This window comes from Myotis lucifugus, unplaced genomic scaffold, assembly GCF_000147115.1.
Source record: "Myotis lucifugus unplaced genomic scaffold, Myoluc2.0 scaffold_4, whole genome shotgun sequence".
Classification (NCBI taxonomy): Eukaryota; Metazoa; Chordata; class Mammalia; order Chiroptera; family Vespertilionidae; genus Myotis; species Myotis lucifugus.
In genome coordinates, this window is record NW_005871052.1 from 8332589 (window position 1) to 8349438 (window position 16850).

The window sequence follows — 16850 nt, forward strand, 5'->3', positions numbered from 1 at the left end:
ATGATGAAGCACTAAACAATTGATAAATATTATCTCTCTATTTCTCTTCTGTCTACAGAAAAATAGAATCACTAAATTAAGTAACTTTGTATCAGACCATCTACCAGGTTCATCCTTATCTCTGGGCTAAAATGACATAAGGGAGTGGGCTGATAATGAAAAACAGACCTAAGCCAGATAACTGAGTTTGCTGAGACTGACAAGTAACTTGACTTGTTCTCTTCATTTTCACATCTCTAAAGTCAATAAACAACATTTTCCAGGTTTATGGTTCTCAAATTTTGGCACTTATACAGGCAAAGCTTCATCTTTAGAACATAGATTGGGGGGAAGATGAAAATAAGGTTTGCACTTTTAAATTTTTTTGAGTGCAAATACCAAAGCAACATCAACAGATTCTAAGACTTCAATGACAACCAGTCTTATTTGTGGTTTTGTTTTTCTTTTTTGTTGTGAAAATAGAAGGATTTTTATAATTAGTGCATGATTGAAATTTTTGGAGCCTCTATGTTATGAAGCAAAAAGTTTTTGCCTAAATTAATAGGTTGCAAAAACAGATGCATTTCAGGTTGTGGTGTATTTATACAATTAAATATTACAAAGCAATAAGAAGGAATGATCTATGACTACCCACCACAGTTTGGATGAATATTTAAGAAGAAAGACACTAAAGAATGTGGACTGATTATAATTCAATTTATATAAAGCAGAAAGCCCAGAAAAACTAATCTGTGCTATTAGAAGACAGGATAATAATTACATTTGGGAAGATTGTGTTGAGAGGGGGTAGAAGAGCCATTTCTGGGGTACGGTAGTGTCCTGTATTTTTATTTGGATGTTGATTATATAGGTGTATTCAATCTGTAAAATTGATCAATCTGTATACTTATATTCTGTTTGTACACTTTTCTTCATATACACTTCAATAAAAGTTTTAATGACTCAAGCAGCCCTGTCCTACAGGAACAAAACAAGTAACATCTGCCAAAATTACAAGGAGGATGTATTCCAAAGCAAGAAGAAACCTCTGTGTAGTGCATCTGACTTCTTAGAATGCCAGAACCACAGACTGTCCAAGCTTCAAAACAACCAAGTTCCCCACCTAAATACTAGAGTATAAATATGAGCACTAGTCACCTCCTCTTTCTGTGCCCTAAATCCAAAGTGAATGAGCACCATTGTCAGGCCTGGAACTAAGTGTCCTAACTCCTAAGCCATTGTTCTTTGCATTGTACCACACTGCACACTGGTTCCAGAACTTTGCCTGCAAACCAAATTACAAAGCCTTGGTGATTGAAGGAAGAAAAGTGCCTTTATACACTACACAAAACTGGAGATAAAGCTCTTTGTCTAGAGCAATTGTGAAGATTTAGAGAGAAAAATGTAAAAACTTTGTTCGCCCCCCTCCCACCTCCCCCTTCAAAAAAATATCAAAGCTCTGCCATAACCGGTTTGGCTCAGCGGATGGAGCGTCGGCCTGCGGACTAAAAGGTCCCAGGTTCAATTCCGGTCAGGGGCATGTACCTTGGTTGCGGGCACATCCCCAGTGGGGGGTGTGCAGGAGGCAGCTGATCGATGTTTCTCTCTCATCGATGTTTCTAGCTCTCGATCTTTCTCCCTTCTTCTCTGTAAAAAATCAATAAAATATATTTTTAAAAAAATCAAAGCTTAAAATGGTTCTGAATTAAGTGATTACAGTAAGTACTATAATTAACAAACTCATGTTAATTGGACTCTGAGCTCCTTGAATGCTACATAATTATTAAACATTATAAAAGTTATCTTGTGTACTGATTTCTGATTCCAGGAACCTGCTTAACTACATGGACATGAGCTAAGACTGAAGTTGTTTGCTCTGTTTCTAGAAAAATAGCCATCCCCTTCTCTGTGCTCTCCTCATCCCCATGTCCTTCCATTTACTCACATGCAGACCCAGAGCACCTCAATATTTCTAGCTTCCTATCCCACCACTGGGCTTGTATTTGGAGAAACCACAGAAACTAAAGATTAGAGAATTTTAAAATAATATTAATAATGATGATAAACCAGGGTATGGAAGAAAACAATGGAAATGGCTTTTGTAAAGAAGTATATGGATAATTACAAAAAATACTGTGGCTCTCTCTGTCAGCATTTGACTCACGGGAGGAAAAGCTAACGGTTCCTGAGACTGATGGCAATGGAAAGCACATGTCCTGAGTTGGCATTGACAATGGCAGAGCAACTTAATGGCTCTCCCATGGCTTTCTCTGGTGAGACCAATTGATCTAAAGATGCCTTTTTTAGCTCCAGGCTTGGTGCCCAGGCATGATGTGGTCTAATGATGGGCAGTATTTATTGTAGGTCAGTGGTTCTCAACCTTGGCTGCACATTAGAATCACCTGGGAATCTTTTTAAAATCCTGATTTCTGGGCCTCATCCTCCGGAAATTCTGTTTCTTTGTTACTCATGTTGTGGCCCCACCCCATAACAATCAGGATTATTACAAATGCAATTTCACACAGTGTCAAGAATCAGCAGTCAGGAAATGCACGTCTGTCCAGTTCCAGCTCTGCCAATAACTGTAAGATATTGCATAAGTTGCCTCCTCACTCTGAGTCACAAATTTCCCCATCTAAAAAAAGCAAATATCTGACTTATTCTATTCATTCTATTGGCAGTATTTCTGGATAACCTACTATGTTCCCTGAAAATACTATATTATTTTACTTATATGTGAAATTTAAAAAATAAATCAAATGAACAAGCAAAACAGGAAACATATTTATAGATACAGGAAACAAACTAGTCGTTATCAGAAGAGGAGGCTTAGGGATGGATAAAATAGATAAAGGAGATTAAGAAGTATAAACTTCCAGTTATACAATAAATAAGTCATGGGGATGTAATATACAGCATAAAGAATATATTCAATAATATTGTAATAACTTTATATGACAAATTAGACTTATTGTCATGATCACTTCATAATATATACATATATCGAGCCACTATGATACACATCTGAAACTAATAGGACATTATATGCCAATTATACTTTAATTAAAAAATTCTGTCATAAGCTACAAATGGATTAATCTTGACAACATTATGCTAATTAAAATAGCCATTCACAGAAAGACAAATACTAAATCATTCAACTTATATAAGGTATTTAATGTAGTCAAAATCATAGAAACACAAAGTAGAATGTGACTAATAGGTGCAGATAGGAGAAGGAAATAGGGAGTTCTTGTTTCAGTTTTATAAGATGAAAAAATTCTAGAGATCTGTATTAGAAGTGTGCACTAATGTACTATATACTTAATATGGCTAAGATGGTAAATTTTGCTATGTGTTTTATATTACAACTAGAGGCCTGGTGCATGAAATTCGTGCACTGGGGGGGGTGTCCTTTGCCCAGCCTGCACCCTCTCCAATCTGTGACCCCTCGGGTGATGTCCGACTGCTGATTTAGGCCCGATCCCTATGGACATCCCTCTCACAATCCAGTACTGCTGGCTCCTAACCACTCGCCTGCCTGCCTACCTGATTGCCCCTAACTGCTTCTGCCTGCCAGCCTGATCACCCCCTAACTGCTCCCCTGCTGGCCTGATTAACACCTAACTGCTCTCCTGTCAGCTCGATCACCCCCAACTGCCCTCCCCTGCTGGCCTGATCTCACCCCCAATTGCCCTCCCCTACTAGCCTGATCTCACCCTCAACTGCTCTGCCTCCTAGGCAGCCATTGGCTCCTCACAGTTCACCCAGATTTGGTTCTGATTGATTGGTTTCTATGCCAGTCAGCATCAAAAGCTCTGCCTCCCAGGCAGCCATTGGCTCCTCACAGTTCACCCAGATTTGGTTCTGATTGATTGGTTTCTATGCCAGTCAGCATCAAAAGCTCTGCCTCCTAGGCAGCCATTAGATCCTCACAGTTCACCCAGATTTGGTTCTGATTGGTCAGTTTCTATGCCAGTCAGCGTCAAAAGCTCCACCTCCTAGGCAGCCATTGGCTCCTCACACTTCACCCAGATTTAGTTCCGATTGATCAGTTTCTATGTCAGTCAGCATCTCTGAGCCTATCAATGGGGGCCTGATCAGAAAGTTGGGGCTGATCAGCAGCCCTGGTGGAGGCCTGGAGAGAAATGGAAGCACAGCTGCTGGAGAGAAAGGGAGAGGCAAGTGCTGATCAACAGCTGCCACAGAGGCTATGAATCAGACCCTGCTTCTTTCTTCAGGCCTCTCTCCGGGCCTGATCCGCAGCCCCCTCAGCAGTCAGTGCTGGGTCACCACACCTGCAGCCTGCAGCAGTCAGTGCTGGGTCACCATGGCAATCCAGCGCTGACTGCAGGACTGACTTCCAGTTGGTGGAGCCTCCGGTCATGACAGACCCAGCATTTTTTTATATTAGGATAATAAAAACAAACATGTTTTAAAAAGAAAAGAAAACCTGCTGAGCAGAATCCAGACACAAAATGGTACGTACTGTATGATCTCATTTACATGAAATTTTAGAATAGACAAAAATAAGCTATAGAGGCAGAACACAGATCAGTGGGCTAGGGGTGAAAAAGGAAACTGACTATTAAAGCCCACAAAGAAACTTTCTAGGATGACGAGAGTCATTTACCCTATATCTTCATTGTGGTGGTGGTGGCTATTTGGATATACACATTTGTCAAAATGTATCAAACTATACATTTAAAATGGGTGTGTTTTATCATATGTATATTTTACCTCAGATGAAATTGAGTTTAAAAAACCAAAAAAGGTGAAGTTTTGATAAGCCAGTTGTTCTACCTTATAGCCTAGGGCAGTGGTCCGCAAACTCATTAGTCAACAGAGCCAAATATCAACAGTACAACGATTGAAATTTCTTTTGAGAACCAAATTTTTTAAACTTAAACTATATAGGTAGGTACATTGTTATTAACTTAATTAGGGTACTCCTAAGCTGGCCTTTGCTAAAAACGTCCTCAATCTGATTGAGGTACGTTCGCTGAGGTCGACCCCTTCCAACTCTCCCATCCACACTCTTCTTGTATACTTGTTTCAGATAGACGAGTGTGTATGGGAGAGTTGGAAGGGGTCGACTACAGCGAACGTACCTCAAAGCAATGTACCTACCCCGCGCTGCATATCCCACGGCCCGCCTGCGCCGCGTCTCCCGTCGACCAACCAATCGACACCCCCCACTTCTTCTAACACCACTTCTTCAAAATAGACTCGCCCAGGCCAAAAACTGACTTGTGCGCATGGGCCACAAAGTTTCAATCACACTGTACGTGCACCCCAGCACGTGGTATTTTGTAGAAGAGCCACACTCAAGGAGCCAAAGAGCCGCATGTGACTCGCGAGCTGCGGTTTGCTGACCACTGGCCTAGGGGAACAGATATCTAAACTATTCTCATCCCCTATGGTGAACTTGCATTTTTGGAGAATTTTTTTTTATTGAAGTTGACCTAGAGAAATCCATCACATTATGATCCTCCATTGTTATATTTCTATTATTTAGAAAAATGAGAAATAAATATAACCCCTACCTCATCCCTAACATAACATTTGGAAAGAATTACACATGCTGTTAAATTTATTTCTAACAAATGTCTCCACCATTTTTGTACCTGAGAAAAGTCTTAATTTTCTAGGCCTGCTTTAAAATTTTACATCTACTTATATAATGCTAATACTTTTAGTTTTTACCAATTTGCATTTTTATAATCTAACAACTCTGATCCAAGTGATTGTATCTCCTAATAAATAAACTATCACAATTTTTCTGTTTGTTTGAAATTGTCTCCACCCATCAAAATTGGATAAATCCTCAAATCTGATCCCAAATCAGATGGTGCTTTCTTATTACAATACTAGAGGCCTGGTGCATGAAAATTGTGCATGGGAGGGGGGGTCTCTCAGCCCAGCCTGCACCCTCTCGAATCTGGAACCCCTCGGGATCGGGCCTATACTTGCAGTCAAACATCCTTCTCACAATCCGGGACTGCTGGCTCCTAACCTCTTGCCTGCCTGCTGGCCTGATTGCCCCTAACCACCTCTGCCTGTCGGCCTGATCGCTGCCTAACTGCCCTCCCCTGCCGGCCTGATGGCCCCTAACTGCCCTCCCCTGCTGACCTGATCTAATTAACATATTACCCTTTTATTAGTAAAGATTGGGAATTCAGGAGAAGGAAAGAGAATGGTAACAAGAGAATACTAAAAGATACAGAGGAGTGAGAAAATAGAGGAGAACTCAATGCTTCAAAGTAGCAGAACAGTTCAAAGATCATCTCTAGTCCAATTCTCCCATTTTAAAGATAATGAGACTGAGGCTCAGAGAGGGTAACAGACACTTCCACATCACACAATGAGTACGTGACATAGCTAGGCCCAGAATTAGGTTATCTGGATTCTAAAAACAGTACTCTTTGCACCGTTAATGCAGTCTGGATGAAGGTGGCCTGAAAATTTTTACAAGAAAAGAATGGAAAAGCGGAATCAGAAGGAAACTAAGAAGCACTGGAGGGGGTAATGGTACAGGAAAACAGAAGAAAAGAAAATTGGCCAGATAGTACAAGGGTCAAACCACCTTGACCCCTTTTCCTAAACAATCTCTGATCATGGGCAAACATCCTCATTTACTTCCTTGACAGTGTCTTTCCCACAGTTATGAAAGAACACAGGAAGATCTAAGGAAACCTATTTGGAGAAGCAGAGCTAAAGTGGGTAGTATCTCAAAATATACTTAACATGCATAGATTTCCTTCCCATCCAGAGGTGCCAGACAGACTGGGGCCAAATTCGGTTCTATCTATGGTCAGTGACTGCCCTAAGGTTGGAAAGAGCCAGGGAATAACAAAGAGCTACAAGTTCACCTCTCAGAGATAAGAATCTTCCCCACTTATTCACCCCTCCCTCTGCTCACTGCTATGGTGTCCAGCCACAGCTTTGAAAGTCTCCTTCCCCTTCGAAACACTTTATTATTAATTATTGGTGGTGGGGGGGAGGAGATGGGAGTCAATTGAGTATCAAGCCACGCTCAATTTACTAGTATTAGAATAAAGAAAAGCAAGGTGAGGAAGAGTTGCAAGGTGATCAGGAGGATCAAGAGACACGATTCCAACAGTGCAGCCTAATGCTTAAGAACATAAATTAGAACATGGTTAAGAACATGAGATAGACTGCATCCATTCAAATTATGCCTACCACTTACAAGCTGTGTGTCTAGGGCCAGTCACTCTGTTCCTTTGTGTCTCAGTTTCTTGATATGTAATAAGAAATAATAATACTTCCCTAAGAAACTGTTGGGAGGTTAAATGAGCTAATAAAATGTTTAATTTATTTGAAAAGATAAAGGCACTTCTATGTTCATTGCAGCATTATTTACAGTGGCCAAGACACAGAAACAAATGAAGTGTCCCTCAATAGATGATTGGATAAAGAAGGTGTGGTACATATACACAATGGAATACTACTCAGTCATTAAAAAAGATGAAATATTGTCATTTGCAACAACATGGATGGATTTTAAGAAGAGCATGTTAAGTGGAATCAGTCAGGCAAAAAAAGTCAAGAATCATATGATTTCACTAATATATGGGCTATAAAATTGAAAGCAACAAATGAACAAACAAGAAAAACAAACAAAAACTCATAGACACAGACAACACTATGGTGGTTACCAGAGAGAAAGGGGTGTAGGGATAGTAAAGAGTAAAGGGGGTCAAATATATGGTGACAGGAGAAGATTTGATGTTTGGTAGTAAACACATAATGCAATCTACAGATGATGTATGATAGAATTGTACACTTAAAATCTACATAATCTTATTAACCAACTAGAGACCCAATGCACGAAATTCATGAAAGGGGCTCTGAGGGCCAGGGCAGCAGCCCTGGCTCTTGTAGAAGCAGCCCTGGCCCTTGCAGCAGCAGCCCCAGCTGCTGCCTGGCTCTGCTCCGGCCCTCACAGCAGCAGCCTCACAAGGATTTCTGGAAGGACATCTGGTCTAATTAGCATATTACACTTTTATTATTATAGATGTCATTCCAATAAATTTAATAAAAAATAAGGTAAAGTATTTAGAGCAGTACCTGGCCTATAGTAAACACTTAATAAATGTTAACTCATTTTCATATTCAGATCTCTGCAGGAATATTATGGGGAAAGTGAAGCTAATTCTATTCTGCATGGCCTAAAGTATGGGTTTAGATTTTTAGGATTAGTGTGTGGTAGCCCAGGGAGATAAGGTCTAAATTGAACATGAGGAAGATCTTGTAATAGAGTTTTCCTAAGGTGGAATAATCTACCTCCTAAGCTAGTGATGTACAACCATAAACTGGACAACTACCTGGCAAAACGGTAATATAAGAGTTAAATAAAGGAAGGACCGGGTTTTAAATGCTCTTCATAGACTCTTACCTCTAGCCAGGAGAGTCTATTGTTTCATAAGGCTGATAAGAAATAGCTCATATCACCAAACAGGGAGCTAAGATCCAAGTAGAAGTGAGAAAATGCAGTCTCCATTGGAGAGAGATCTGTATGGTAGCCAGACACACCAGTGCTGCCAGCATCAAGAAATTCCACCCCTATTTAATCATTTGAGAAATCCTGAAAGAAGACAGAGTGCTCTTTGCCTATGTCTTTGTTAAAATAATCTTTGGAAAAGTACAGATAGGAGACCACATAAGTTTAGACTGGGCCTGAAGATTACAGAGCAGTACTAAGAACTAGATGTGTGAATGCCTGTTGGATATTCTTTAAAACAGATTGAAAGGAAATATTCATTTTACCAGATAAATGCCATAATACTAAATATCAGGTGCATAATTATAGCCAGATTTCCAGAGATTCCAATAATATTTTGTGTGACTTTGGGCAAGTCTCCTCCTCTCTAGGCCTAACTGTAACCCAAGGGGATGAGACAAGTGGGCTTTAGATTGGGGTGACCATATAATTTACCATCAAAACTGATAAATCATTAATAGTCAGTTTGTGTCAACAGGTAACACTGGGCTATACTGGGAAAACTGGGATGTATGGTGACCCTAAGGATGACATTGCAGCTCTGACCATCTAAGGCCATATAACTCTATAAGTGGGACAAGGAAACCAAATATTTTATCTTGGGATTTCAGAACAAATGTTTGACTCCTAGATGGTTGCAAGAACATTGGTAGCACTTTAAATGCCAAGTTGATAAATTGGAACCTTACTATTTAAAGGAGCTCATCCCAGGCCCCTTAGATATGTTACATTATCTACTTAGAAAAGGAAAAGGAAAAGGCAGGGTTAACTTCCTAAGATTCCCTGCTCCTTAGAGATTACAATTAGCCTGGAAATGATGTCTGAGAGTCATGAACTCTCAGAAATTGGAAAGCCCTGGATATAATCTTGTAGTCCAGTGTGCTTCCATCTATTTTCTTTTTAATTTTAGTAGTTGGATCATCATTTCAAATTAGCCTCAACTCTAAACTCAATACCCTCCTATCTAATAATAGACAAACATGGTAATTAACCATACCTCCGACACGCTTCCCATTGGCTAATCAGGGCGATATGCAAATTAACTGCCAACCAAGATGGCGGCCGGCAGCCAGGCAACTGAAGAGAACAGGAGGCTTGCTTGCTCCAGTGATGGAGGAAGCAAAGGTTTCCCTCCTGCCGCCGCCCAGCTCTGAACTGCACTCTAAGCAACTATGTTGCAATTATAGAAGCTAAACAATCCCCAGAAACCTGCTTTCAGCCAGCTGGGCCTCAGAGCTGGAGTTGCAACAGTGTTTCAATTATAGAAGCTAAACAAAGCCCAGATACCTGCTTTCAGCAGGTGAGGTCTCAGAGCTGGAGCCGAGTCTCAGAGCTAAAGCCAGCTCTCAGCTCCAGTGACAGCTATAGAAGGTAAATAAATCCCAGAATAATAAAAAAAAGAAAAAAAGGAGAGGTTGGGAGCTTCAGTCACCTGCCAGCCTGAAAACAGCCCTCAGCCCCTCACCCAGACTGGCCAGGCACCCCAGTGCAGACCCCCACCCTGAACGGGGTGTGACCAGCTGCAAACAGCCATCATCCCCTCATTCAGGCTGTCCAGGCACCCAAGCGGGACCCCCACCCTGATCCGGGACACCCTTCAGGGCAAACCAGCCGGCCCCCACCCATGCTCCAGGCCTCTATCCTATACAGTAAAAGGGTAATATGCAAACTGACCCTAACAGCAGAAGGACTGGGAATGACTGGTCACTATGACACACACTGACCACCAGGGGGCAGACGCTCAATGCAGGAGCTGCCCCCTGGTGGTCAGTGCGCTCCCACAGGGGGAACTCTGCTCAGCCACAAGCCAGGCTGATGGCTGCCAGTACAGTGGTGGTGGTGGGAGCCTCTCTTGCCTCCTCAGGAGCGCTAAGGATATCCAACTGTAGTTTAGGCCTGCTCCCCACTGGCAAGTGGACATCCCCCGAGGGCTGCTGGGCTGCCAGAGGGATGTCTGATTGCCATCTTAGGCCCAATCCCCCAGGGAGCGGGCCTAAGCCAGAAGGTGGTCATCCCCTGAGGTGTCCCAGACTGCGAGAGGGCACAGGCCGGGCTGAGGGACCCCCCCTTCCCCCCGAGTGCACAAATTTTTGTGCACCGAGCCTCTAGTATATAATAAAAGCCTAATATGCAAATTATCCCCTCTGGTGGTCATTCGACCGAGAGTTTGACTGCTTGCTATGACCTACGCTGACCACCAGGGGGCGACACAGAACATGGCAGGCATCAGTGATGCACTGCCACCTCTCACTGGCTACCTGGGAGTGGGGATGATGGGGATGAAGGTGCAGTGAGAATGCAGGATGTCCGCCAAGCTCATTCTCACTCCCTTTGCTACCCTCCCCCAAGACACCAGGGCTGCCACACTGGGGAAGTCCTCCTACCCCTCACTTCTTCCCCTCCCCCAACGCTCAGGTGCCGGGTGCTGGCAAGGAGCCTGCCCTGCACCCAAGCAGCCTCTTCCAGGTGAGCAAGGCCTCAGCTGCTGGGACCACAGGGGCCAGTAGGGCTCCCAGTGAGCCCGAGGGTTCACGCAGGAGCCGGTCTGCAAGGCTAGCCAGGAGAGAGCACACTGCCTGCCTGACTTCAGTGTAGTGCCGCTGGGCAGCCCAGAGGTGTACACTGTGCCCCAGCCTGCGGTGTCCAGCTGTGTTCACTGCATCTCCACATGGGCACTCGGGTGCCATGACTCAGGTGGAATGGGGCACACAGGGACCTGGGGGCCCAGGTGCTTCCCAGGGCCCAGAGGTCAACTGGGACCCCCCCACTTCCACGCCAGATGCTCATGCTTTGATCGCCAGCCCTAGGGACCACACCCATGCACAAATTTCGTGCACTGGGCCTCTAGTATAAAATAAATAAGAGCAGAACTTCTCTGGTTGAAGGAGGTGCAGGTAGAAAGAACAAATTCTTACTTACTTGGCCTCCCCCCATTCCCACATCTGAAACCCTAGAGGCCAGCATTTCACAGTTCAACAGTCTGATCTGATTTCAAAAACACAAGGCCAAATCCAAAGAGCTGGCTTTGCATCCAAGATATGTGGAATGCTGAGCACTGTGTGCAATGAGAAGAGCATTTTACAAAAAGGCAGAGAGGGAGGACAGTAGGAAGGCCTATACAAATTGAGGGAACCTCTACAAAGTTAGATAAAGAGAGACTGGGGCTATCAAATACAAGAGAAAAATCATGGATTTTGAACACCTCACCATCCCAATCATCAAGCCTCTGCTCCCACTCCACCTGCCATTCAGAGACTCAGTGTCCTGTCTTTTTGTATCCCTAAACAAAAGAAAATAAGTCCAAGAACTTCATTTTAGCTTAATCTTAAATATTTCAGCTTTTTTCCCTTTTGGGAAGAGGTCCATTAGGTTCACTAGTAGAAAATACTTGATTTTCCAAAGGATTTCTAGTTAGAGATTAGTGTTTGAGCCATCATGATTCAGATAATTCAGGGTACCACCATGAAGATGACACCTACCTTTGAGGACCAGCTAATTTCCACATTAGCCTTTTGAAATAGTGGAGAGACAGATACATAGTGGTATCCTTCCCTTGCAGGCACCACAATTTTTCTTCATAAAATCTCTATGATCATGTTTCAACTAGTTTTACTTAACAGCTTCTCTTCTGCCTTAGAACTTTAATAAACTTCATCTATATGTATATGTAGCAAGTGCTATTTCCTGGGATCACAAAATCCTTGAATAACAAATAGGAAATCTGAGACCCCACAAAACTTTCCCAAGATCTGTCTTCCTTCAATCGTTTTTATCTTTACTCTTTCATATCATTACCAGAGAGCCTAGCATGGACTAAAAATGTCACCAGACAATAAAGTTGTGTGTGTTTTTTTCTTTCTTTCTTTTTTAAATTAATTTATTTTTTATTTTTTGTTTCTTTCTTAGCTGGAGCTTCTTGCTCCCTAATTTAATTAAGCCATTAACATACAGGAGTGGGCAGAAGTAGGTTTGCAATTGTGCATACACAAAACCTGGAGTTTATTCTTATATTATTACTATTTAATAATTATTGTATTTTTACTTTGTATTATACCTGTAAACCTACTTTTGCCAACCCCTATATTATATCCAGAGAAGGATGATTAAGAGAGAGAAGGGATTTAGAACTTCAAATCTCTACATGACTGCTACAGGGAAAAGGTAGGAACTTTATTCTTTGTAATTTTTTACTTCTTTCTGAATATTTCCAGTAATAGGGGACTCTCTGGCCCCCAAGTTAGCCCATTTCATTTGCAGCAGCTAAAATGGTTGGAATGTTCTTGTATGTAAATGGCCTTTCAAACATTTGCAGACAGCTTTCATACAACTTCCCACCCCATCTCAAAGAGCTTTTCTTTCTTCCAGCTAAAAGTCCCTACATTTTTTTGTTCCTTAACTGAAAAAAAATTCAAGAACCCTCTCCATCTAATTTAATCTCTTATGAAAACATTGCACCCTGTCAGTGTCCCTTTGAGAATGTGGTGCCCAAAGTCAAGCTGCAATACACCAGGTAGAGTCTGACCAGTGAAGAAGAGAGTAGACTCTTTCTGGGTCTTTCTGTTTTTGTTTTTTTCTAGGTCTGAATATTATTTTTTAAAAATAATCAAAACATGTGTTTTACTTGCCTGTAAGTTGAATATGTCAGCAATATATGTCAGTGCAAAGATCCCTATCTTCTGTCTTTTTCACAAATATGCATCTATAAGCCATATCTTCCAATTATTTTCTTAAAGGTTTTATTTCCCCCTTTCTCTTTGGGAGGAGGAGTACCCAAAGTTACAAGCTTGTATTTATATTTATTAACATTCTCATTGCCCTTTTGAATAACAATTCTATAACTGACCATATCTTCCTTCTTTTATTTGAATATTTTCCCATTATGCCACAAATATTGTCCTCCTATACAAGCACAAAATTATTGAAGAAAATGAAGCAAACGCCTAGTGTTTTTTCCTCTTTAGAAATTGTCCTCCAGACACATATCCATTCTAAAAATATATTTTATGTGTGCCCCTTAACCAGCAGTTCTGAGGCCATTCCAAACACTTACAAGCCCCCTAGGTCTAATCTTCATCTTTCTCTAACAGGAAGAGACTTTACTCAATTCCTCAGGAGACCCTAGTATTCTATTTCTCCAGCATTCTCCTTCGTTTAAATTTCAGAAATCCTACTGCAAAAAGAAACTGCATTATTCTGCCAATCCTATCTTCAATGAACTAACACCAGTTCTAATGATTATGGATTTCTCTTCTAGGAGTTCAGGTAATAAACTTGTAAATAATTAATTCTAGATTCTTACAAAGAGCAACAGCAAGAACAGAGGTTTTGTAATATTTTCCTTCTTTTTGAAATACAGGACTACAACTGGCTGTCTCTAGATATATGACATCTCTGTGACTACTTAGAGACTATTTTCAGTGATTCGTTATTTCTCATCCACATGTTTTCTCAGTGCCCAGGGAAACCATTCTAGCTGGGAGACTTGCACCTAATTCCAGCAGTAAGGAGCTCTCTTTCCATCTCCAATCCACAGCAAATGCCATATTACTACCAATATTTGGTTTACTTTTTCTAATCTGGTATTGTCTTTCTTCTTGACAAAGAAGATGGAAGCCAAATACAAGTTTTTCCTCTCATTTACAATTAAAGATCCAAGGCTCAAGAGAATAAGGGAACACAGTGTATTTGTGGTAGGGCCAAGACTAAAGACCAGTTATTCAGATATCCATCTCTCTTTGAACTCCACCACAGATATATCAAAAAAAGAGTTTTTAAATGACTAACACATGATGTATTATCGTCCTCGTTATGTTGGAATTATCTCAGTGGACCTTTAGAAGTCCTAGAGGTCCAAAGAATTTAAATAATTTGACCAAGAACATACAGTAAACCTCCAGATTCTTACTGGTGATATAAAGTTTAGGTTCAACAGGAAGCCTGGAAAGAATGGGAGTGGGTATTACAATTCCAAGAAGTGAAAACTGGGTGATGAAGGAAAATGCAGATGACAACTAAAAATAAGCTGTTAAGATTTTCCAGTTGTGTCTAGTGCCCACTACCTTGTCCACATCTAGTACACATTGGGAATTGGCTGGGGGATCTTGGGTGGAAAGTTTGGCTCTGAGATTTTCTGGATACATTAGAGTCACAAGAGCTCTAAAGGCTGCAAAGTAAGCCACCTCCAGACTCCAGTACAGGCAGCTAATTACGGACTGGTGCTAATTACAGTCTTGTTAGCGATTTCCACCATTTGGCCCTGTGGCAAAAGGTTGAGGATCCTCTAGGTTTTCCAGGCTGGAAAAGCAATCACTACCCAAAGCAGCAGGCACCATCTACCAGAGCAGTCACTTCACCTGTTTTTCCTTTTTAGAAAAGTGTACCAAGTCTGACCCAAAGAATGGCTGCTGCGTTTAGTTGGGGCTTTCTCTGTTTTTGTTTGTTTGTTTTTGTTTGGTGGAGTTTTTCAAAATACAACTTAAAAATATTGGGGACAGACAACTTCAAGAATTATAAACGACAACACATTTGAAAAAAAAAAAAAAAACTACACCCAAAAAAAGAAAGTAAATTGAATCCTCTGTCCCTTTCTTTTTTTCGAAGTACCCTCCACAGGTCAGAGAAAGACTACAGATGTGTCTTTTCCCTTTAATTGCTCAATTCCTCTCAATTTACAGACTTAATCTTAGGAATACACTTTGCACTCTGCGGCTCCACCAGCGGAGTTATGGCTGTACAACAGAGGGGGAAATGCAATGCTCCCTGTCCTGGAATAAAGATATCACTCTCAGAGGGGAATTTTTCTAGATCTTTTGCAGCGAGTGTATGTTCTCTGTTAGGAAAGTCAGCTAAGGACTACCAACCATTACGCGCAAAAATTCCCTGTCACAGGCTTGGCCACTCTCGCCCTGGGGCCTCCTAGTTTCGTGCATCCAGAACAGTTCCTCTTCGCTGGCCCACCGCAGACCACGGTAGTTTCCAGCTATAGTTGGCTGCAGGTCTGGCTCAGAGGTGCGCCTGGCAAGCCACAGGCCAATGAAGAGCTCTTATTCTCTCTGTGGCACCCCTGACCTGACTTCTTTCGCGTGAGCTGAGAGGTTGGAGCACCAGGAACACACACAGCGCTCAGTCAGCTGTGAGGCGACCAGTCGCTTACCTGAAGTCCCGAGCAGGGTGATCAGGAAGTGGAAAGCCAAGACAGTCAGGGCACCATGACCATGGCGAGGTGCAAACATCGTGGGGCACAGAGTGCAGTGCCAGGCTCTCACTTCCCCTTGAGTTATTTCGCTCCTCCTTCCTAAGAAAAAGGCAGGGAGTGGGGGATCAAGGGTTTAAGGTAAGGGATCTAAACTGTGTCCTCTGATTTCTCAACTCTGAATTCCGATCCTACCGCCCCTTCCAAGTCCCCTCCCTTGCTACTCTCTCAGCCTAGGGCCGCCCTCTTTCCCAGAGACCTCTCCTCAGGCCTCAGAGATACCGAGCTATTCCAAGCTATTCTGTGAGAGGAGCACAGTCTGGCAGGAGCTCTCGCTCTCTGCCTAACACCCTATCTCCTCCCAGGTCCACAAGTCCCTGACAACCTTTGGTGGCAGGTGAGCTGTCCAGGTTCAGAGCGCCCCTACACCGAACCTGCAACGGGGGGAGTCGATGCTGGCACAAGTACCGCTCAGCTTCTCTGAGGAGCTCCCAACTTCTTTCTGCAACCCTGTTGAGAGGAGGCGAGGCGGCAAAGTCTGTCTCTGGAGAGAGGAAGTTCAGGACAAAGGTGGGGGGCGGGGATGGGAAGGGGGGGAAGAACCAGGAAAGGGAGGCTGGAGGGCAGCGTGAAAAATCCCAGAAGAGGCTAATGCAGCTATCCAGGAGAGCGTCCCTAAGGGACTGATAGCCCTAGGGGTAAGCGCCTCAGTGTACTAGGGAGGGGGCGTCTGATGGGGCTGCATTTCCCTTTCCTCCTTTCAGGAGCTCACCAGTTCCCTCCCCCAGGCTGACTTCTTGGCCTGAGTTTGGTACGGTATGTATCCGGGAAGGATGTGGGGGGTTCCTTGGGCAGGGAGAGGAAACACAGACGTCAGCGCAAGTGCTCCCCAAGGAGAACAGTTCTGGAGTTGGCTTCAAGCCTTCTGAGGCAGGAGATTACTGTCTGTTCAGAAGGTGAGGCCTGGGGCAAACGGGTACCGCAATCTGCTTTGGCTAGGCTGGGTAGGAACAGGCAGAGAAAACAGCACTCTGAAGGCTGGAGAGGTTATGAGCATAGATTCCATTGAAGTAATTGGCAAGCAGCAAGGGACATGTGGTTGGAAGTGTTGGGGACTACAATGAGTGGAGAGTCCCAGACTTCATGAGCCAGATG

The 16850-nt window shown here is 42.8% G+C and overlaps 1 protein-coding gene across 1 annotated transcript in view; it reads right to left on the reverse strand.

Annotated features, from left to right (window-relative positions):
- LOC102422327 (vascular endothelial growth factor receptor kdr-like) overlaps positions 1-16309 on the reverse strand; it is a 353529-nt gene extending 337220 nt beyond the window's left edge. Inside the window, exons 1-2 of the mRNA XM_014465282.2 lie at positions 16130-16309; positions 15657-15797 (exon numbers count right to left, since the gene is read on the reverse strand). Of these exons, the coding sequence (XP_014320768.1) occupies positions 15657-15735 (79 nt within the window). The 5' untranslated portion in view covers positions 15736-15797; positions 16130-16309. The remainder of the gene's footprint in view (positions 1-15656; positions 15798-16129) is intronic.
- Positions 16310-16850: the final 541 nt, after the last annotated feature.